This window comes from Chanodichthys erythropterus, chromosome 14 (assembly GCF_024489055.1).
Source record: "Chanodichthys erythropterus isolate Z2021 chromosome 14, ASM2448905v1, whole genome shotgun sequence".
In the NCBI taxonomy this organism is placed as follows: domain Eukaryota; kingdom Metazoa; phylum Chordata; class Actinopteri; order Cypriniformes; family Xenocyprididae; genus Chanodichthys; species Chanodichthys erythropterus.
The window spans coordinates 32,940,518-32,962,567 of record NC_090234.1 but is presented as its reverse complement, the minus strand read 5'-3'; the positions used below and the strand labels follow the sequence as shown (position 1 = coordinate 32,962,567).

The following is a 22,050-nucleotide window of genomic DNA, read 5'->3' as shown; positions in this document are numbered from 1 at the left end:
ACCGCTGCCGTCTGTCAGTCAAATAATAGCAGTGATTGGGAACTTGAACAATAAGAGTCGAAAAAACTTCCATAGACAAATCCAAATTAAACCCTGCGGCTCGTGACGGCACATTGATGTCCTAAGACACGAAACAATCAGTTTGTGTGAGAAACCGAACATTATTTATATAATTTTTTACCTCTAATACACCACTATGTCCAACCTCTGACAACGGAAGTGATGTCTCGCGCTCATTGAAGTATATGGGCGAGACATCACTTCCGTCATTAACATGCGTTTTTTGACCTCACTAACAGGAAGCTGAACGAAGTTGGACATAGTGGTGTATTAGAGGTAAAAATTATATAAATAATGTTCGGTTTCTCGCACAAACCGATCGTTTTGTCTCTTAGGACATTAATGTGTTGTCATGAGCCGCAGGTTTTAATTTTGATTTGTCTAAGCAAGTTTTATTTACTGTAATAGTTGAAGTTCCCATCTACTGCTATTATTTGACTGACAGACGGCAGCGGTTGCAGTTAAAAATCATAATTTGTGTTCGACTGAAGAAAAAAAGTCACCTACATCTTGGATGCACTGGGGGTAAGCAGATAAACATCAAATTTTCATTTTTGGGTGAACTATCCCTTTAAGGCTAAGCTTACAGCCCTCTCTTTTGGTGAAAATAATCACTACACGTTTGCTCTCTTCTCAACCAGCAGGCTATGTTTGACTCTTTTGCAGTGTATTTGTGGAGTTTTTTGAACGAGCCGTGAAGCTGGGACAGCTCAAGTCAGGGACAGGACACCAAAAAAACCTGGACTGTCCTCAGAAAATGGGGAAATCTGGACAATATCAATATATTTTCATGTCTGGATCAAATATGAGTTTATAACTACCAATATATAATTTTTAACCAAAATAAGCTCAAGTTTATTGAAATATTCAAATGAAACTAGACAACTGTAACTGATACAGCCTGAGATTAGTTTGTCGTTCTTACAGCAGCTGCTGTTTATGACACTTCACATGTGATGTTCACCTCACATTCATGACTTCCCCCAAAAAATAGACTTCTTATCCACTTGTACGACTCTCACTTCTCTAATAGCCAGTTACTTTTTTCACTCTCTTTTTTAGACTTCCGCTATGCTCAGTTCCAATTAACTTAACCGTAACCTAAAACTCTTAACCCTAACGTTATCCAACAATTTTAGAATAGTCCACTATTTTTAAATGGCACAATGGGAGATTGGCCTCTACATATGAGTAAACATAAAAAAAATAATTTGCAGTAGTAAAGATTTTTTTTTTTTTGAGTCATGATTAACACTGGATGATGGATGAAAATTTAATTTCTTTAACCAAAATATTTTTCTCTCAGATGTCCCAATGATAATCACTGTTTCATGCCAACTTGTCATGTTTTGCATCACCCTTTAATAGTAAGTTCAGAGACCCAATTTTCAGCTGTAAATCACATAAAATCAGAATAGGGCAAATGAACACAAAAACAGAAAGTGCTATATAAGGCACATTAACTGACTCTTCCCAGAAAATCTGAATAAACATATGGAGTATAAATGCCTTTTACATTGCATTTGAATACATAAAAAAACAACAGACATACAGTACTGTGCAAAAGTCTTAGGCACGTTAGTATTTGGAGACACGGCCACAGTTCTTCTGGATTTAGTTTGTCTCCGTTTCATCCGTTTCTTCATGTAATCACAGACAGATTCAATGATGGTGAGATCAGATCTGTATGGAGCATCGGCTGTGGTCAGACTGCTTGTGCATACAAAAATCTCACTGGATTATTACAATTAATGGCAAAATGAATGTTTGGAAATATAAACTGATATTTCCTACTGACACACTACAGCAAGAGATATAAATAACTGGCTTAAAACCATTCTTTGGGGTGAAAATACTAACATGCCAAGGACTTTTGCACAGTACTATACATACATAACTATATACATTTTTGGATCATTCAGAGGTAAATGCAAATTGGGAGGCATTAAATGAATACTTATCAAAGGCATAAATATTAATACTGAACAAAATGGTACAAGATAAGCAACAAAGTATAATGTATTTCTCTGCATGACATTGGACACCCCTTGCTAGGCCTGCATGCTCTTTCATACTTCTCAAATTCCAAACATCTCATGACCACATACGGCCAGCATGTCAGCTAGACGGACAGATAATGACCAGTTAATGCAATCACTGTTTACCAAGGCACAGAAACAGATGTTGCACTCAGTTCTTAATGCTCTTATATACCTTCTGTAATTATTCTGTACACCGCGTTCCAAATTATTATGCAATTGACATATCAGTAAGATTTCAGTACAATAAACATTCAGATTTTAGTTGTTCTAAGAAAATGTTTGTTTGTTTATTTATCCATGTCTTTTTAGATAACTGGTATCAATCTCAGACAAAATAATTTGCCAGATCTATGGAAACCCTACTTAGAGGTTGTTCCACATTATTAAGCAAGTCACAGTTCTCATGCAATATGGAGAGGAAGAAAGATCTTTCTGAAGATGAAAAGCATGAAATGTTGCAATGTTGTGCAAAAGGCATGAAAACAACTAATTGTGTGAAACTGAATGGAGATTATCGAATTATCATAAGATTTGTGAGTGATTTAGAGCACAGCAGAACTCGGTCAGATAAAGGCTTATTCATGAAAGTTCCTGTCAAAAAAATTTATTGTATTAAAAGGGCAGCTATAAAAAAAGCCAGTGTTGAGCAGCAAACAGGTATTTGAAGCTGCTGGTGTCTCTGGAGTCTCAAGAAGCTCTCCATGCAGGCTATCAGTTGTGCATAAAGATGCATTTCAGCCACTCCTAACCAAACCTCACAAAGAAAACATTTACAGTGGGTGTACAAATACATTTTCAAATAGTTTTATTGCTGTGGTGCTTTTTTGCAGCATTGGATAGTGCATTGTACAATAGTGTATTGTACTATGCACTATCCTCCTTTTTATACCATAGCTGAAAATGGCCAGTTATGAACTCCACATATCTTGCAAAAGTCATTTTAATACCCTCCATCTCACTTCCCAGTATTCCAGCCCAAATCATCACCCGTCAGCTCCTTGCTGACATCGCAGTCTTGTAGGAACGTGGTGGCCATTCACCAACCATCCAGAAATCCATCCATTTAAACCATCTATTGTAGTACGGCATTAGTCAGTAAATAAAACTATTTAAAAATGAGTCTTCATGTATTTATAAACCCACTGTAAATGTTTCTCTTTGTGAGGTTTGGTTAGGAGTGGCTGAAATGCATCTTTACGCACAACTGCCAGCCTGCATGGAGAGCTTCTTGAGACTCCAGAGACACCAGCAGCTTCAAACTCAACACTGGCTTTTTTTATAGCTGCCCTTTTAATACAATTAATTTTCATTTTTGATAGGAACTTTCATTAATAAGCCTTTATCTGATTGAGTTCTGCTGTGCTCTAAATCACTCACAAATCTTATGATAATTCGATAATCTCCATTCAGTTTCACACAATATTAGTTGTTTTCATGCCTTTTGCACAACATTGGACCATTTCATGCTTTTCATCTTCAGAAAGATCTTTCTTCCTCTCCATATTGCATGAGAACTGTGACTTGCTTAATAATGTGGAACAACCTCTAAGTAGGGTTTCCATAGACCTGGCAAATTATTTTGTCTGAGATTGATACCAGTTATCTAAAAAGACATGGATAAATAAACAAACAAACATTTTCTTAGAACAACTAAAATCTGAATGTTTATTGTACTGAAATCTTACTGATTTGTCTCTTGCATAATAATTTGGAACGCAGTGTAGTTACCTTCTGTAACTTATTTCTCTAAATTAGCCCCGCCTTCTCTTTCTCCTTACTGGGCAGATGTAGGAAAGGATTAAGTTAACCATGTTTGATATAATATCAGGTGGAGGGTGTAGCTGATGAGGGTGGTGGTGGGCCAGTGTCATCTCCCAAGCGTCCACCAGCTGGACGTTCAGACCTTTAAACATGGCTCGGAGCACTGCGTCAAGCTGTTGAGAGAACCAGTCGCTGTTGAACAAGCTGGACTCCGGGTCCAGTTTCTGGAGATTGGCTGTGCGGATCAGGATCAAAGTTGCTGGTTCTCGGTTCAGCAGTCGGATCACCGCCCTGCGAATGTGGCGCAGGCGCCGTATGTACACCTGTACTGGGAAAGTGCTGAAATGTGACCAGATGCTAATCATGACCACCGTGTCCGAGCCCCCTCTTAAGCCGTCCAGCTCATTTGAGATATAGTGCATCTCAGCTGAGGACACGGACGTGAAGCGGATCGGCGGACCGTGGCAGCGGTATCTCAGCATTATGTTGTGGTTGCTGTCGACAGCCATGTATGGGCCAACATTCTTCGGGCTATGAAAGTTGAATTCTTTAAACTCTATAATGTTGAGATAAAACAGGGTGAGATGTAGATATGAATCAGGAAAAGAAAACAGATTCATGTCCACCCAAGAAGAAAATTTTTAAAATACGTCTTTAGCATGAGGACATGGAAAAATTCACCATAGACTAGAAAAAAATCTCTCTACTTTCACATTGTTGTTTTTAATGGAACCTATTCAATATGACTATATCATAATAATACTAATAAAATAAAAATAAAATGGTAATAATAATTAATATAATCCTTATTAAAATATTTATATTTTATTAAATTAAAAAATTAAGCCAGAATAGAAAATAAATGTTTTACTAATAATGTTTTATTAATATTCATGGCTCTCTTTAATTCTTTGCTTTCAAACTTGAACCATAGAGTTTTTATTTTAGCAAAAAACACAGAGACCTTTAAGCTTCCCTTTTGTTGAAAACAGATCTATAAATGATTCTCATTACAAATTTGGAAAGATGGTTGTTGTATATTGTGTTTTTAAATGCACATTATTATAAGCAACCCAAACTCCCTGCGCTTTCAAAGATGGTATTTGTGTGGAGCGGAATGTACAGCTCTGAGACATTGAAAACACTGTGCATTTACACATGACCAGCTCATGATCCACAGTACTTTAAGCACTGAAGCTATGAGCTCTTGTTTTTTGCTTTTTTTGACAACTCAAAAGGCCTGGATCAATCCTCACAGACCCCCCACCCCAAATTGAAAAATGTATTACATCTACATAAATAAACTTATTTTTTTTTAATCCAAAAACAGCAATTGTCTGCCAAAAGGTGTGAAAAGTTTGCATCCCTGACAACCAATCAGAAAAGCTGCAAAAAAATCACCTTTAAAAAGAGTTCCAAAAATATTACTGACCTGGAACATGGGCAATGAGATACTCGTACCATTGTCGCACAGTGGAGTCTCCATACATGTACACCATTTTCCCTCTAAGACACTGGGTTATGACTGAAGAGGCATTAAACTGACGCATAACGACACTACTCAACGGCCTCCATGATCCCTGGTAGTAGTACCCGGAAGGAGTGAATTTAAGGTGCTTCCCTTTGATTTGTACTGGAAGGAAATAGAAATAGGTTTAAGAAAGGAAAGAAATGACAATGAGGAAATGTTGGTCTTCCAAAACTGAGCAGAAGACCACTTTAGAAGAAAAAGATGCTGATGAGAACTCATTTAAATAGAATTTGGTTAATACTGTTGTCACGTCCTTGGACGTAGCTTTGTGTTTTTACTCATATGTCCCTGTTGTGTAGGAGAGTATTTGTATGGACATGTGTGTTTGTGTTCTCCACGCTCATTAGAGTGTACACTGCATTCCAAATTATTATGCAATTGACATATCAGTAAGATTTTAGTACAATAAACATTCAACTTAAAAATAAAAATTCAACTGGTGTCAGTCTCAGACAAAATAATTTGCCAAGTCTATGGAAACCCTACTTAGAGGTTGTTCCAAATTATTAACCCTCTACCGCATAGTGTTGCCATATGGCAACATACTCTTTATGTTCATTTCCTTGCCACCGTCTCTTTAAAAGAACATTCTAGTTTTTTTTATTGGTAAGAGAAGACCTTAATTTAGCCAATGATGTGCTTTGGTTAAGTCACATGACATGCATTTTTTTTCTGTGACGCGATATCTGACAGACTGCCATCTCTTGTCGCTAGTTGCTGAAAGCAAACTAAAAAGTCAGTAACAAACAAGGACCTGCCCATGTCACATTCACAAAAAAAATGTTAACATCATCTCAGGTAAGGTATGATGACATATTCACCACTCAAAAATGTTTTTATGAAATTAGTTTTTGGTAAATCGAGAAAATGTCTGTGTTGCCATATGGCAACACTGCGCAATAATGGAATGACATTATTATAATGTGTTAGATAGCTAGCAAAGATCAGCTGCAGTCTGTTAAGCTATAACAATAAAAACATTAATGCTAGTGATATAATGTTGATTAGTCGTATGTTAAGGACTGCCGTGGCATTTGTATTATGGATTAAATCAACATCAGAGATCTGCCATCACAGCCATGTATACTGGCCCAGACCAACCACTGTCCTACCATGGTGTCTCAAAAAGGAAGGTGCAAGTGGCTGTAAGTGTATTGTAAGTGTGAAGAGCACCAAATGTGATGTCTACATGTGTCTCACCTTTGGGGAAAAATAATGCTTTTTGAAGTTTCATACAGAAAAAAGGTGAAATTTAAAGAATATAAAGCATTATTCAGCAAAAGAGAATGGAAAAACACAAGATGTTGGAAAATAAGTATAAGGTATTGTTTATAATTACTGCTAAAACTTATAATAGCACTAATTGATTCAATACAAACAACATTTCTGAGGAAAAATATGAACTATATACACTTACACTTATTTTAAGTTTTTCCACTATTGTACGTTGTTGCCATATGGAAACATATCATAAAGTACCTTAAAATAATATTTTTTTCCAATTTTTTTTTTTAGAGCACTTTAAGTTAGCCATTCTAAGAAAAGAAAAAGAGTCAAATATTTTTTTTTATAGATTTATCATAATGCGTGCGGTAGAGGGTTAAGCAAGAGCAGCAAACAGGTATTTGAAGCTGCTGGTGCCTCTGGAGTCTTGAGAACCTCACCATGCAGGCTGGCAGTTGTGTGTAAAGATGCATTTTAGACACCACTAACCAAACCTAACAAAGAGAAACATTTACAGTGGGTTTAGAAATACATTTTAAAATAGTTTTATTGCTGTGGTGTTTTTTTGCAGCATGGGATCATGCATAGTGCATTATACAATAGTGTATTGTACAATGCACTATCCTCCTTTTTATACCATAGCTGAAAATGGCCAGTTATGAACTCCACATATCTTGCAAAAGTCATTTTAATACCCTCCATCTCACTTCCCAATAATCCAGCCCAAATCATCACCCGTCAGCTCCTTGCTGACGTCGCAGTCTTTTTGGAACGTGGTGGCCATTCACCAACCATCCAGAAATCCATCCATTTAGACCATCTATTGTAGTACGGCATTAGTCAGTGAATAAAACTATTTAAAAATGAGTCTTCATGTATTTATAAACCCGCTGTAAATGTTTCTCTTTGTGAGGTTTGGTTAGGAGTGGCTGAAATGCATCTTTATGCACAACTGCCAGCCTGCATGGAGAGCTTCTTGAGACTCCAGAGACACCAGCAGCTTCAAACTCAACACTGGCTTTTTTTATAGCTGCCCTTTTAATACAATTAATTTTTTTGATAGGAACTTTCATTAATAAGCCTTTATCTGATCGAGTTCTGCTGTGCTCTAAATCACTCACAAATCTTATGATAATTCGATAATCTCCATTCAGTTTCACACAATATTAGTTTTTTTCATGCCTTTTGCACAACATTGCACCATTTCATGCTTTTCATCTTCAGAAAGATCTTTCTTCCTCCTCATATTGCATGAGAACTGTGACTTGCTTAATAATGTGGAACAACCTCTAAGTAGGGTTTCCATTGACCTGGCAAATTATTTTGTCTGAGATTGATACCAGTTATCTAAAAAGACATGGATAAATAAACAAACAAACATTTTCTTAGAAAAACTAAAATCTGAATGTTTATTGTACAGAAATCTTACTGATTTGTCTCTTGCATAATAATTTGGAACGCGGTGTATATGGGCGAGTTGAAGTGGCTTGACTGGGGTGCCAATTTATTTTACAATGCATTTTTCTCCCATTTACGAAATAGAAGGGAGGTAAGAACATTTTTATTTTGCTTTTAGTTTTGATTTAGGAAAGATGTATAATCGGAGCTAGAGGTTTTCTGTTTTTTTATTTTGGCCCGTCTCCCTCCCAAAGGTTTCAAGTTACTGTCCCTTAATGAACTTTTTTTTGTAAAAAATAAACGCCTACTTTTGCTGGATTCAACTGCTTGTTGTGAATGTTTCTTGAGCACCAAAACAGCACATTAAAATTATTTCCTAAGGATCATATGAAGAGAAGACTGAAGTAATGGCTGCTAAAATTCAGCTTTGCCATCACAGGAATAAATTACATTTTTAAAATGTATTAAATGATAATATTTCACAATATTACTGTTTTTAATCAAGCACAAGCATTAGTTCAGGCAGGCCATGTAGGCATAGCTCAGGTATCAGCAGACTATCAGCTGTTTCACCTTCTCCAAACAACATTATTCCATTACCTTAGGCGAATATTTATACATGTTAGGGCTGGCTGACATTGACAAAATAATCATATGGTGGTATTTATTTGGCTGACAAACAATTTGAACATAGTTTGTCTTACAACACATTCACTCATCTGAGCTTAGTGATCACACGTTCAATGAAGTCTTTGAAGTTTAGTGGAGACTCATTTTCATTTTGCTGTCAGTGAACGACTTTCTAATATTTACCGATGGTGAACCTGTGAAATGTATGTTATGCGGTGAGGAAAACCACATCTCAAGTTAAACAGCACAAATATCTGTCAGAGCATCTGACGTGGCAAGTCGCATTAAACTAAAGGAGTTAACTATATTTTGAAGCTCTTAATCTAAAGCATGTCTCAAGTTTAGGACAAAATTGATTATGCACTTTCCCTGCAGCAACTCACTCTGTGTCCTCTGCTATTTTTCTGATGTGCTCACAATATCAAACTGCTGTATATCGATATAAACTGCATTGCCTCATCCTATATCTTTTATAAAAATATACCGATACATCATACAAACTCGATATGCTGCCAAGCCCTAATACATGTGGCACCCTTATTTCATCTTCACTTTAGCCAAACTTCCAATTAACCCATCCAACCCCCCTTCTTTTGACACCAGTATCAGTTATTCCACATGGCTGTGTTGATTAACTAATCACAGGCTCAGCTATATTTAATTTACTGCTAAACAGAAACCCCCAAAGGAACCATACTGCCAAAGACAATTGTTATGAATCAACAACAACAAAATTTGTATATTTTATTAAGTGGTCCTGACTGAACTGTTTTTGATTCAAATACTAGCTGAATGTTTAAAAAAAATCTTACCAACCAAATTTTTGAATGGTAGTATATAGACACATTACCTTTAGAAGCAGGTAAAACAGTCACATTTTCCACCCCTGCAGAATGTATTGGGATTTTGATATTTATTCCACTAGAACAAAACAAAATTAAAGTGTCATTCATTAAGAATGTAGAAAAAAGGTGCATTTTCATCATCAAACTAAAGTATTTATAATATATCAGCATTCTGAGCATAGTAATTATCTGCATCTGCCAATAAAAAGCAAAAGTCGGTATTGCTGTAGTTAACTTCTCACTCACCTTTGGAAGAACTGTGACTCATAAACAGTGAGAAGGTGTTTCTTATACCCCCCTTTTGAGTGGTTGATCCGTGTATCACAGTCCAACATCTTGGGCTTATAACAGAACCAGGGTTCTCCGGTCTGTGGGTCTGTATAGTTGCAAAGCGGCTGCTGTTTGAGCGGCAGACACAAATTACACAAAGTGGTCTCAGAGAGGTACCCCGAGCGGAAGAGGCTCTTGAAGAACACCCGGTCTGATTGTTCCTCTCTCAGTCGCCTGAGGACCATCACGGCCTCGCTGGAGTGAATCATGGTCAGTTCCACCTGCACAACACCTGCCCATAGCAGCGGGAAAAATACAGTGTAGTTTCCATTGCCGTGGTCGTGTACCTGCCCCGCCACACCTGCCGCCAGCTCTGGTGTGTGAAGTCGCGCTACTAGGAAGTCTCCTCCGTGTTTTTTGGGCTGGCCCAAAAAGTTCTGCATCTGTACTTTCACTACCAGCTGCCCGCCAACCTGCAGCTCTCCAGGGTCTTGGATACTATAATAGCTCTGTGCAGGATCGCTACTTTGACGCATCGGCAGTCCTAGGATCGATGGCTCTGGCCAGGCGATGGATTTGAGAAGATAGCTCTCCTCCCTGGCTTCCTCTCCGGAGGGCTCCTGGCCGAGGTGGGCGCAGAATGAGTAGTTGAACTCCACAGGAAGAAAAAATTCAGAGGTCTTCAAGACTGACTGGATGCTGTTTTGAAGCTGATAAAAAGTAGATACTGTCTGACAGTTCCAGCTCTGCAGGAGACAAAAACACAGAAGCTTCAATGTGGAATTCATTCAATACAGAGAAGCATTAGAAAGTCTTTCAGATTTTACAACACGAAGTGTGTTGGCTTATTGTTGGCCTTCGAAAATAAGTGCATCACCACGAGATGTTAAAATAATACATGTATTATCTATATTTACATTGACAAATTAACATGAATTGAGTTGCCGTACATCCTATTGTGTGACCACAAACAACTAAATTGTAGTATAGTTCTCTATCTTACGTAGTAATAGTCTTAATAATAGTTTTGCACAAAGAAAGGAAATATGAACTACTTCTTGCTTCCACATTGCAAAATAGATGGATAGTTACCAATGTATTGTTCAGTAACTAGACAACTGTTGAACTAGTTCTCTCCCCAACAATTTCTTATTTTTTTAAATCCTAATACTGTAGTGCCATGTTTCCCAACCTTTTTTTTTTTTTGCCATGGAGCACTAAAATAGCAAAATTGCACAAACATGCAATGCTTCAAATGGCATTTTAAAAACTGCATATTATATTAAAAGTAGTACTCACATTTAATGTGAAACTTGAGCTTAAGTCGGGTATAAACACAATAAGGTCATATAGTTAGTTATATGATGTTGTTGGTGGTGATGATGATAAAACAACAAATTTACATTATTGTTGCTGTCGGGCGGAAACCTTTTATTTTTTTAATTAACTAAACAGTGTCATCAAAATTGGTATTGTAGCTTTATATATGGTCAGACACATGCATGTGTTATTATATTAACAGTGTTTTTATTATATTAAGCTGTGTTTTATCCATCACTGGAACAGACGAATCTGATGCAGTAAATAAGATTCTTGTTTGTAGTATTTATTATATTTTATTGGCATTTGATAATTTTCCACTGCACATCTGACACCCTGTGGTTGGAAGAACTGCAGTAATGTACTTACAAACCATTATAACAACCTTTAACACAAGATGAGGCTTTTACTCACTTCCAACGAGGTGATATTCCAAAGCAGGAATAGGAGTCCTGACAGTGCCAGAAGAGTAAAGAAAGGGACATATTTGGGAAAGTATTTCTCCATGGTTTCCACTCTCTGTCATCCTTCTGTCCAACACTACAATGGGTCATGGCTGGCCATTATTGCATACTAAGAAAATAAGACAGACCAAAATATCATGTAAGCAGCTGTATCCAAATATGTTTATGATGGCTTTAGGATCATAAATTCGCTTAAAGTTTTTTTTTTTTAAAGGGCACCTATTATGGCCCTTTTTACAAAATATGTCCCCAGAGTGACGTTTTAGCTCAAAAAAACAATACAGATCATTTATTATACCATGTTGAAAATGCCACTTTTTGAGTGAGAGAAAAACGTCTCTTTGTGTGTGTCTCTTTAAATGCTAATGAGTTGGGGTGTGGAAGAGCAGAGGGCGATGCCAATAGCGTGTACATTCTCTACTAAAAACCTTAGTCTATGCTAAAAACTAAGGGTACATTTAGACCAGTGGTTCCCAAAGTGGGGGTCGCGAGATGATTTCCAGAAAAAAATAAAAATAAATAAATAATAATAATAATAAAATAATAATAAATAATAATTTATATATATATATATATATATATATATATATATATATATATATATATATATATATATATATATAAATAAATTACACGATTAGAAATAGCATATTTTATCAATAATTGTAACAAAATACTAAAAATAGTAGTTAAAAATCAAAAACCATGCAAATAAAAAAGCCATCAACCTTTCGATTTTCCTTCCCCTCGACCGTGACTCCTGGGGTGATTACGACAGATTAACAACATATTAGCAACAGCATCAGTTAGCAGGTCAGTTTACAGCACCATGTTAAACATTCTGATATGTGGTAATTAGGCTTTAAGCTTTGGATATTATTTTGTCTAAATGAAATGTTGGTTAATATCTACCAAAGACAACGCGAGGAGATTGGAGAAGCACCGCCGTCATGCCTTTGCAGTACATATGCAGCACGCGCTACTGTATTTTCACAGCGCAACTGATCCATGGCTGTTTATCACAGACAATACATTTACTTATTTTTATTTCAAATGCAAACGTTGTTACTGAACATGGCTTGTCAGCATTGAGATTCTCGAGTAACGAGTGCTATCTGCCAGCTATGCCAGGTAAGGTGCCATTTTCCTTGCTTTACCCGAGACAAAAAACACGTGTAAACTTTGTAACCGAGACTTGAAATAATGCATCTAGGCTGACCACCTGGCTATTAATCTGTTGCAGGACAGTAGATGTGATTTTGCGGGACACGTGAGACAGATACATTTAAAACTGCTATGTAAATATTGATTTACATTTGTTGCTAAACTTGGCGTATGCGCTTTGTTTGGGCTGAGATTTTTGACACACCCACAAAACAAGAGAAAACGCATCTCAAACCTGTTGCACACTTTTAGAGTCTATGGTTGCACACCGTTTCCAGGAAACATGTTTTTCAACCCGGAAACCGTAGCAAAACGTTGCGCACCGGTTCTGTCTGGTTCTCGAATCCGATTGGCTGATAGCCGTGCGATATTCAAGTGATAACGGCACTCCTACCTTTTCACAGCGTTTGTATCAATCCGCTAAAGTGACCGTCATGGCAGCCGAGCAAATCCACCGTAATTTGTGCGAATACTACTTGTACCACGAACTGTAGTTTTAATAGTTTTTTAGTTGTTTAGACCTGAAATATGTGACTCATATTTAATAATAGCGCCTATTTTAGACGTTTTCGGAGATGCGAGCTCCAGGGCGTCAACGGACTTTCTGTGCTCGTGCACGCGCCGAGAACAGCTTAGACAGCTTAAACAAGAGACATAATTCAATTTGAGTACATCAAACGGGCAATCTTTGGTCTTATTAATCTATTAACGTTACATGTTCCAGATCAAGTCGAATTGTGCTATGTTCAATTTGATAATAACTTAACTGTTACTTCCTCCATATAGCATAGCTTATTGGCTACAACTAACTTAGGCGGGAAATATCAGACGAAGACTCTTCACCGCTCTTCAAATACATAAAACATTACCCTTTAAAGACAGTGTTTTCTGAGCAAAGAAAACACTTCACAATTTTTATTTTCAAACATCAGATCTTTATTTACCTTTGCATTGCATAGATGAGATCTCCAAACTGCATGCGGCACTTCATTCACGAGCAGAGGCGGATTTATGAGGCTTGATTGACAGTTTGAGGATCCAATGGAGTTACGATGTTTTGGCTCAAGCTCTTTAAAATCCTTTTCATTCGTTATATATTTGTAAAACCCACATACAAGCGTAAAGGGTGACCTATATCATAGTTGTTGTTTTTTTTATATATAAATAAAACAAAAATTAGTTAATACAGAGATACAATGTGTAGCATTTATTTTATTTATTTTTTGGCATTTGGTAATTATCCACGGCACACTTGACAACCGTCATGGGCACACTAGTGCTTTACGTTTGACTGAACAATTGTGTTTATTTGTTGTTCAATAAATATTATTTTATATAAATATGTTGTATTTGGTATTGTGAAAGGGTCCATTAGTGCGTAATATGGATTGAATGAAAGTTACATTAATACGCCATTAAATGGCGGCAAAACTTTACAGGTGAATGAGTCAGTCAGTCACAAGATACTTTCAAATTGAAAGGAAGTTGTTTTTGCACTGTATGTTACGGAAAATTCCCATATAGCTGTAAAAAAAAAAAAGGACAAATACAAGATCGCTTTCCTCAGCGGACATTCAAAGGAACTTTTATAATGGATATAATATTATAAACATCAACAAGAATGAATGTTATGCAGTATATCAGACACAGGTACTAGCCTACTCACACAGGCGATCTCTGTCTCAATACTGTACAAAATTCGTAGACAAAAAAAAATAAAAAATCTATGAGTTTCAGTGGAGGGACTGAACTTTGTTACTAGTTCTGAAGTGACGTTTTAGTAACGGAGGCTTGGTCTAACTCAACTTGAGATTTGAATCCGTGGCGGAAGGAAGTAGTGCTGCACGAAAGAGGGTTCCATTTTCGAATAGGTTTCATACATGGGCTCTGTTTTTTGTTTTTATTTGTTTACACTCTCGTGCCGTCGAACTGTTGTATAAACGCAATATCACACTTGTAGCCGTGCGATATGGCTGTATTACCTACGGCCAAATCACAGCCGTGCTGATATACAGCCATATCGCACGGCTACTCGTGCGATATTGCTCATAGAGACTTTTTTTATTATCGCAGAATTTTACATACATCCATACAAGATCAGGGAAATGAAGTATGGTTTTAATTGTTACAATGAACAATCATAATAAAAAAAAAAAACTTTTTTTTTTTCAAATTTTTCAAAACAATATCCTGGGCTTGAATACATCAATATGTAATTACAAAGAAGAAGAAAAAAAAGCAAGATAAGGTTAAATCACATCTTTAAATAAATTGTCATAATGTATCAAATTTAGCTTTTTAATTTTTTTATTTTTTTTTATTTATAAGTCTAAGGGATAAAATAAAAAAAAAAGAGTTAAATTCAGCAAGAAAAAGAGGAAAGCTTAGGGGAGACTTAAGCCACTTTTGTTTGTGAATGAAGATTTTTGCATTCAAGATAAAGAAATTAACAACATGTTCAATAGTAAAAGATAACTTCTTTAAGAATGAAGGTGTGGGTCACATTTGTAGGGGTAAAAACAAGAAAAATCAGCCCAAAATTTAAATCAAAATCCATGTTTCTTCATTAATATCAGAATATTTGGAAAATGGACGAGTTAACAGGATAGATTTTATTTCCTTCACTTTGTTGGATATACAAAATTTACTTGGCAAAACCCAGGCCTTTCTCTAATTTACATTTTTGTTACAAGAGAACCCCAACAGAATTGACCCCTTGGAGAAATCTTTCTCTTCATCTGAAAGATTTTACGAAGATGTCTGTTGTTGCATTTACGATCTAAAAGGTCAATAGCCTACCACCCAAGCATAAAGCCAAATAAACACATTACCTTTACTAAATTTAAGATGATTTTTAATTAATTGGAATAAACCTGCTGCAGCTTTTATCAAGGTGTTATATTCCTTTGATGGGACTGGAAAGTGGTCTTGAAATAAAATCCAGAGTCCTTTTAGTTTGAGAACAAGACAAGACCAAGACCTTCAAAAAAATGGTCTTAAGTACTACAACACTACTATAGTTCTTTCAGCTTTTTATTTGAAATATCCAAAACGGATTACTTCTACTTCAACATTGTCTAATAAAGCACAAAAGGTATTACTTAATTCATTTATTCATTTTTTACAAAAAACAAACAAACACACACACAAAAAAAATCAACAACAACACCTTAAACTAAATTTGCAACGCAGGGAGGGACGTCACCACGAGAAAATAACGAGCCGTTGTCTTTGCTTTTTATTTTATTACTAAATTTTCATTTGAACTTTTAATGCAATGTTTATTAGCTGAGCAATATTTGCAGGCTACATGAGAATGTTTTAAAGTATTCACTTATTATATTAATACTAATAGCATTAATAGGGTGAATTAAGGGTGATTGGGACCATAAGGTCAAATGGGACAGTATAATATAGAATTTATTTTCTCACCTGATGAGTAAAAATAAAAACTTTATTTGCTGAGCCCTAGCTGTGAGACCAGGGCTGCGTTCAGGTTCAGCCCCGACAAAACGTTGCAAAACGTTTTTTATACGGAAACGGTGGCGCGTTGAACACACTGTTCTGATGACGCAAGAGTTGCAACTATGGCAGCTGAGAAGGCCATTCTTTGTGTTCTTTTTGAATAATTTTCGGAGCCTGATGAAGTCGTTATAAATACGTGTTTAATACTACAAAATACGCTCGATGTTACAGTCACTGCCCTTGCCGTCCAGAATAAAAGAGAACATCCCGATCGAGTGAAGGGATTTGTGGAAACTTCTATTATTGTTATACAACATTTGACTTGCACTTCATGATGAAAAGACAAACATTTCAGGTGCAGGATAATCCACTTTTTACCTCCGTGACTGTGTTGATCTATATTATTTTTATTGTTTGTATTAGGCTTATCAATATTGCTGATCACTGTTGTTGTGCTATATATATATATATATATATATATATATATATATATATATATATATATATATATATATATATATGATATTGTAATATTTACCAACTATTCTCCTCTGATTATAGAAAAGTTTATTAAAGTGTCACATCACAATACAATAGCAAAATATATAGTATTTTTATGTTACATTAATACCCATTGTGCGAGCTGTCTCTTTAATACCGCGCGGTTTATATACATCTTGCCACTGATTGGGCTGACATTTCTGACACACCCACCAAACAAGAGAAAACGTAGGCTATCTCAAACCCGTTACACACCGTTGCAGACGGTGAAACATTTCCAGGAAACATGGCGTTCAACCCGGAAAATGTAGCAAAACGTTGCGCATCGGTTTGAGCTTGAACGTGCCCCACATAATTCAAATGGGATGCCGTCATTGGTCTAACATCACGTAGGTGGGCGGGGCATGCATCAAACAGGAAGTTGAGCTGAAATGCATGAATGAGGAAAATGACATAAGCTTTCGGTAGTTTTAATAATAAGGTCCTAAAATTGTCATACTTTTTGGCTACTATATTGTACAAACTTTTGATAGAAACATGAATATCATGCACTACAGCTAAAAAAAATCAGCAAAAAACTGTTAATATCATGTTTCTATTTTCAGAATTGTTTTTATTTTGTTCCATCCAATAAGGTTTTGGATCAGTTTACTTTTTTTTTTAATGAATTTTGGACCTATAGCTTTTTTTTTTTTTTTTTTTATGTTTTCAATGACTTTTGGACTTCAAGCCTTCTTTTGTGGATGGATTTATGAACAGAGAAATAAAGTTGACCAAACAAACATGGACTCTCAATGATGATGAACAGATATTGCATATAAAATTTATATCAAAGTATGAACATGTGCAATATAGTAAATATGCTTACGCTACCCTAAAATCAATGGAAAGATGTGGTGTCCCAATCACCCAGACGTTGTGTCCCAATCACCCAAATGTTACAAAAAAAAAAAAAAAATGTTTTCCCTCACTTTATAGAAAAGTGTTAGTCACGCATCCTTTCATTATAATATAGCCTAATAATAATAACCATTTCATTTATTTTTAATTTCTAATAGTTATAATTATTAAAATAATATACTTTTTGCTACGGTACAAAGAACCGTAACTACAATTTTACTGGTAATGTATAAAGTACTGAAATGTTGGTGTCTGACTGAGGCACTAACTGTTTTTTCTCTTAAATTTTGTAATGTGCATGCCGTTTCCGTCTTGATTCAGGCACTGTGCAGCACGTAGCATTTATGCGTTACAATACATCAAGGTGGATTAAGACAATTAATCTAGGATATGTGTCCTTCTACATTCTAGTGCATTGCAAAACAAACCCCACAATGCCACACAACTTTAGCCTTTAGACTCTGAAACGCCAAATCTCATTTCAGCCTCATTTTGGTGCATGACCGAGTCAGGGATGCTGTTAAAGCATGCACACAATGACGTAAGGATTGAAAATCTAACTCGTGTAATTGCATGTTCTCTGTGGACGAATGTAGCATCATTCACTCACCTCCTGCACTGTTGCACCAGTACCGGCGTGCTGCTGATGTTGACTGCCTTGTTTTTATCCATTACGACGGTAACATCATGACCAACAGTCAGTCAAAAATGAACGAAATTACCGAGTCACTGAAGCAGACTCCAGCAGGCCAGATTAGAGGACAACCAGCAGTGGCTGCACGTCGAGATGCGTTTGCTAACACTCAATCACGCATATAACGTTTCCGCTCCAGTTGTATACAAAAATAAAACGGGAAACAGATAGTGGTCACGATTTAAGGTGTTTACATATTGCGCTTCAATAGGAAATAATAAACAATAATTAATTTGCATTTTGATTCCGTTCATACATACACGTTTATACGTTGCATCTAAGGACGTTTGTGTTGTTTTACCTCCGGAGGTCGCATTTGTCGGCTGCACACGTCACTGAGGCTGCTCAGGATTAAACCTCCAGGTTTAACATTCATTCACCATTCCAGAGTTTGCATTTTAATCCCAAAACCGTCCTTTTGTTTCGCAGTTTTGCATGGGCAAATTCACAGATTAACTCTTGGTGGTGGGATTTTTATTTTTCTTTACTGACAAGGACCAAAAACAATGTGTTGTTCGTTAATATTGAATAATTTAGTTTCAATGTAAACAATCTAGATATAAATGATGTTATGCCGCCTTTACGTGAAATTGGATAATTCCCACTACTGAAGTCGTGATTACGAGCATATCGCATTCAAGTTTCGACATGAGAAGTCTTGTGCATTTTTTTTTTTTTATTCAGGAAACTCATATTTCCGAAAAATCCTTTCTGAGAGCACAGGAAGGCAGCATTAATGCTGTGCAGTGAGTACCTCTTTCCTATTGCTGTCTCTGATTGGTTGAATGCGCCGACGTCACCATGATGACATTCAGACTTGTTCTCTTGTTGTACGTGTTCTCTTTTATGTGAAATGGTAAATACCAGTTTGACTCAGAATGATTGATGTGCACTCTTTACACAAATGAATAAGTCACTGTAACATTTATTTATTTATTTTGTAAAATGATGAGCAATATACAAGTGAGGGGCTGCTTATTATTTATGATGACCACGGGCATTAAAACTAGCAATAAATAGAGTGCATTGTTTTTAAAGCAATGTTACAGTGTTGGGGAAAGTTACTTTTAAAAGTAATGCATTACAATATTGCATTACTCCCTAAAAAAGTAACTAATTGCGTTACTTAGTTACTTTTTATGAAAAGTAATGTGTTATATTACTTTTGTGTTACTTTTTCTCATCTGGGCAGGGCTTTCTTGATTGTTTTTTAAAGGATTAGTTCACTTTCAAATGAAAATTTCCTGATAATTTACTTCCCCCATGTCATCCAAGATGTTCATGTCTTTCTTTCTTCAGTCGAAAAGAAATGAAGGTTTTTGATGAAAACATTCCAGGATTTTTATCCATATAGTGGACCTCAATGGAGCCCAAACGGTTGAAAATGACAGTTTACAGCAATCCCAGATGAGAAATAAGGGTCTTATCTAGAGAAACCATTGCTCATTTTCTAAAAAAAAAATTCTAAATTTTATACGTTTTAACCATAAATGCTCATCTTGAACTAGCTTTCTTCTTCTTCTCTATTTTAATTCCACCAGTGTAGACACCGATAAGTGCATTACTGCCCTCCACAGGTCAATTGTTATATACTTGCACTAGAATATTGTATATATGACAATTTAGTTCAAACTTTGACCTGTGGAGGGCAGTAATGCACTTAGCAGTGTCTACACTGCTGTAATTTTAATAGAGAAGAAGAAGAGAGCTAGTTGGTTCAAGATGAGCATTTATGGTTAAAACGTATAAAATGAGTGATGGTTTCTCTAGATAAGACCCTCATTCCTCGTCTGGGATCGTGTAGAACGTTTTGAAGCTGCAATGAAACTGTAATTTTGACCGTCAACTGTTTGGGCTCCATTGAAGTCTCCATTGAAGACTATATGGAGAAAAATCCTGGAATGTTTTCATCAAAAACCTTAATTTCTTTTCAACTGAAGAAAGACATGAACATCTTGGATGACATGGGGGTGAGTAAATTATCAGGAAATTTTAATTTGAAAGTGAACTAATCCTTTAATAAGAACAAAAAAGTTCTATATTTGGCAAATGTAAAGGCCCTTTCACATCAAAAATAAAACGAATGAGCCTCAGGCTGAAGGAAATGCATATTTACGCCTGTATGGTAGAGGATGCAGCTCTAACAAACCTTTCAGGTGTGCTGCCATTCTGGAATAAAGAAGAATAGGATACAGGAGAAGGAAGTTTAACGCTCATATTTCTGAATCTAATATAAAGTAATTTTTGATTATAAGTATGGTTGAATTAGAATCATTGAAGGTCAGCAGCAAAGATATTGGTTAATAAAGTGAGAATAAATACATAAAGTATATTTGTGTAATTTAATATATTTAATTATTACAGTTTTGCATAAAATTCTGAGATTGCATTGCACTTTTTTTATTCATTTTGAGGAATACTGAATGTTTTTGTGCAAGTGAGATGAATAAATGCATGTTCACGTTTAGTTTAGAACTACAATAACCATCATGTTCACACAACACCTCTGCACTTCTTCTCTCAACATGAGGACAGTAGAGCTGTCAAAATATGTGAAAAAGGAACTCAGATATTTTGTTGTAAATTGAAAAATTAATGTGCTACTTTACTAGTTAATTGAAAGAGTAATCTGATTACGTAACTTACGTCACCCCCTACACGGTTATATTTGCAAATAAAATGTAAGCAAGGCATTGTGTATGTAGATCTTTCTACTGAACACAAATGCAGTTTATTGTAGCACCACACGGGGTCAGCAGTGTACGGTCACAAAAAGATATACTTCCTGTTATTTTAGTTTTGGCATGTGTTGTGAAACACCAAGCATTTAAAATAGTAATATGCAAGACTGTTATCAAATGTGACCTTACTACATTTTTAATTCAGGAAGTGGTGTTTAAATATCATTTTTAAAAATCATTAAAATGGTTTATCAAAATAAGTTTGGCTTTCTAAAGAGTCAGAAATCATGTGTAAAAAATCACAGTTGATAACACCTCCAGTTCATATTCTTCACTGGAAATGAAATGGTAAAGTTACATGCTTATTATTATGGGATTTATGTTCTCTGGATGTATGCTGCTTATTCTGGCAAAATGTAGTAGCATCTTGCATTGCAAGCATGCACAGAATTTGCATAACATGAGCAGAATTAACATAGCAGAAAATGTATGAGTAGTATTATATTCTGATACTCATTTCTTGCCAATAACAAGTAATTTAAAAAGGTTATACTTTATAATGCAAGACAGGTGAATAACTAGAGAGATTAAAGGTGCTAAAGAGGATGTTTTGTTTTATACATTTTTGCAATATTACTTGAAACTGTCTTTACTAACTGATAAAAGACTATTTATTAGGTGCACTGAAAGGAATAATATTAATATACATCATCTGTGCATGAGGTAGGGCCTTAAAAACATCAGCCAATCGTTTATGCGATCATCGCGTAAACGATTGGCCATCTGGCGTGTCAATCACTGCCATTACGTTCCTTGTGAGAGACGTGCGCGGCTGCGCTCTCCAGTAACTTTCCACACTCCACAGGCGCCGCATGCAATGTTTTTGTCAGGAGACAGGAGTAACAACTGCAGATTATGAGTGACCTGCGGTAAGTCCGACATAATGAATCCACTAACATGACACAGCGAATGCCGGTGGTAAACACTCGTTTTCCAGTACTCGTGCACGAGTTTTGGGAGGCGTTCCTTTGAAATGAGCTGTAAAGGAGGGGGATTGTTCTTACGCATGCTCTCATTTCAAAAACTCACTAACAGAAAAA

At 36.0% G+C, this 22,050-nt stretch overlaps 1 protein-coding gene across 4 annotated transcripts; it reads right to left on the bottom strand.

Moving 5' to 3' along the window:
• Positions 1-3,799: 3,799 nt before the first annotated feature.
• nxpe3 (neurexophilin and PC-esterase domain family, member 3) lies at positions 3,800-18,955 on the bottom strand. 4 transcript variants are annotated; one of them, XM_067409659.1, is made up of 6 exons: positions 18,186-18,955; positions 11,496-11,654; positions 9,738-10,507; positions 9,497-9,567; positions 5,296-5,496; positions 3,800-4,419 (listed from the first exon to the last, which is right to left on the bottom strand). In XM_067409659.1, the coding sequence occupies exons 2-6, from the start codon at positions 11,586-11,588 to the stop codon at positions 3,854-3,856; spliced, it is 1,701 nt and encodes a 566-aa protein (XP_067265760.1). In that variant the 5' UTR covers positions 11,589-11,654; positions 18,186-18,955; the 3' UTR covers positions 3,800-3,853. The 4 variants fall into 4 exon arrangements, with proteins under 4 accessions (XP_067265760.1, XP_067265761.1, XP_067265762.1 ...); XM_067409660.1 differs by having other exon boundaries at positions 18,571-18,955; XM_067409661.1 differs by lacking the exon at positions 18,186-18,955 and adding an exon at positions 16,931-17,259.
• Between the last annotated feature and the right edge of the window lie 3,095 nt (positions 18,956-22,050).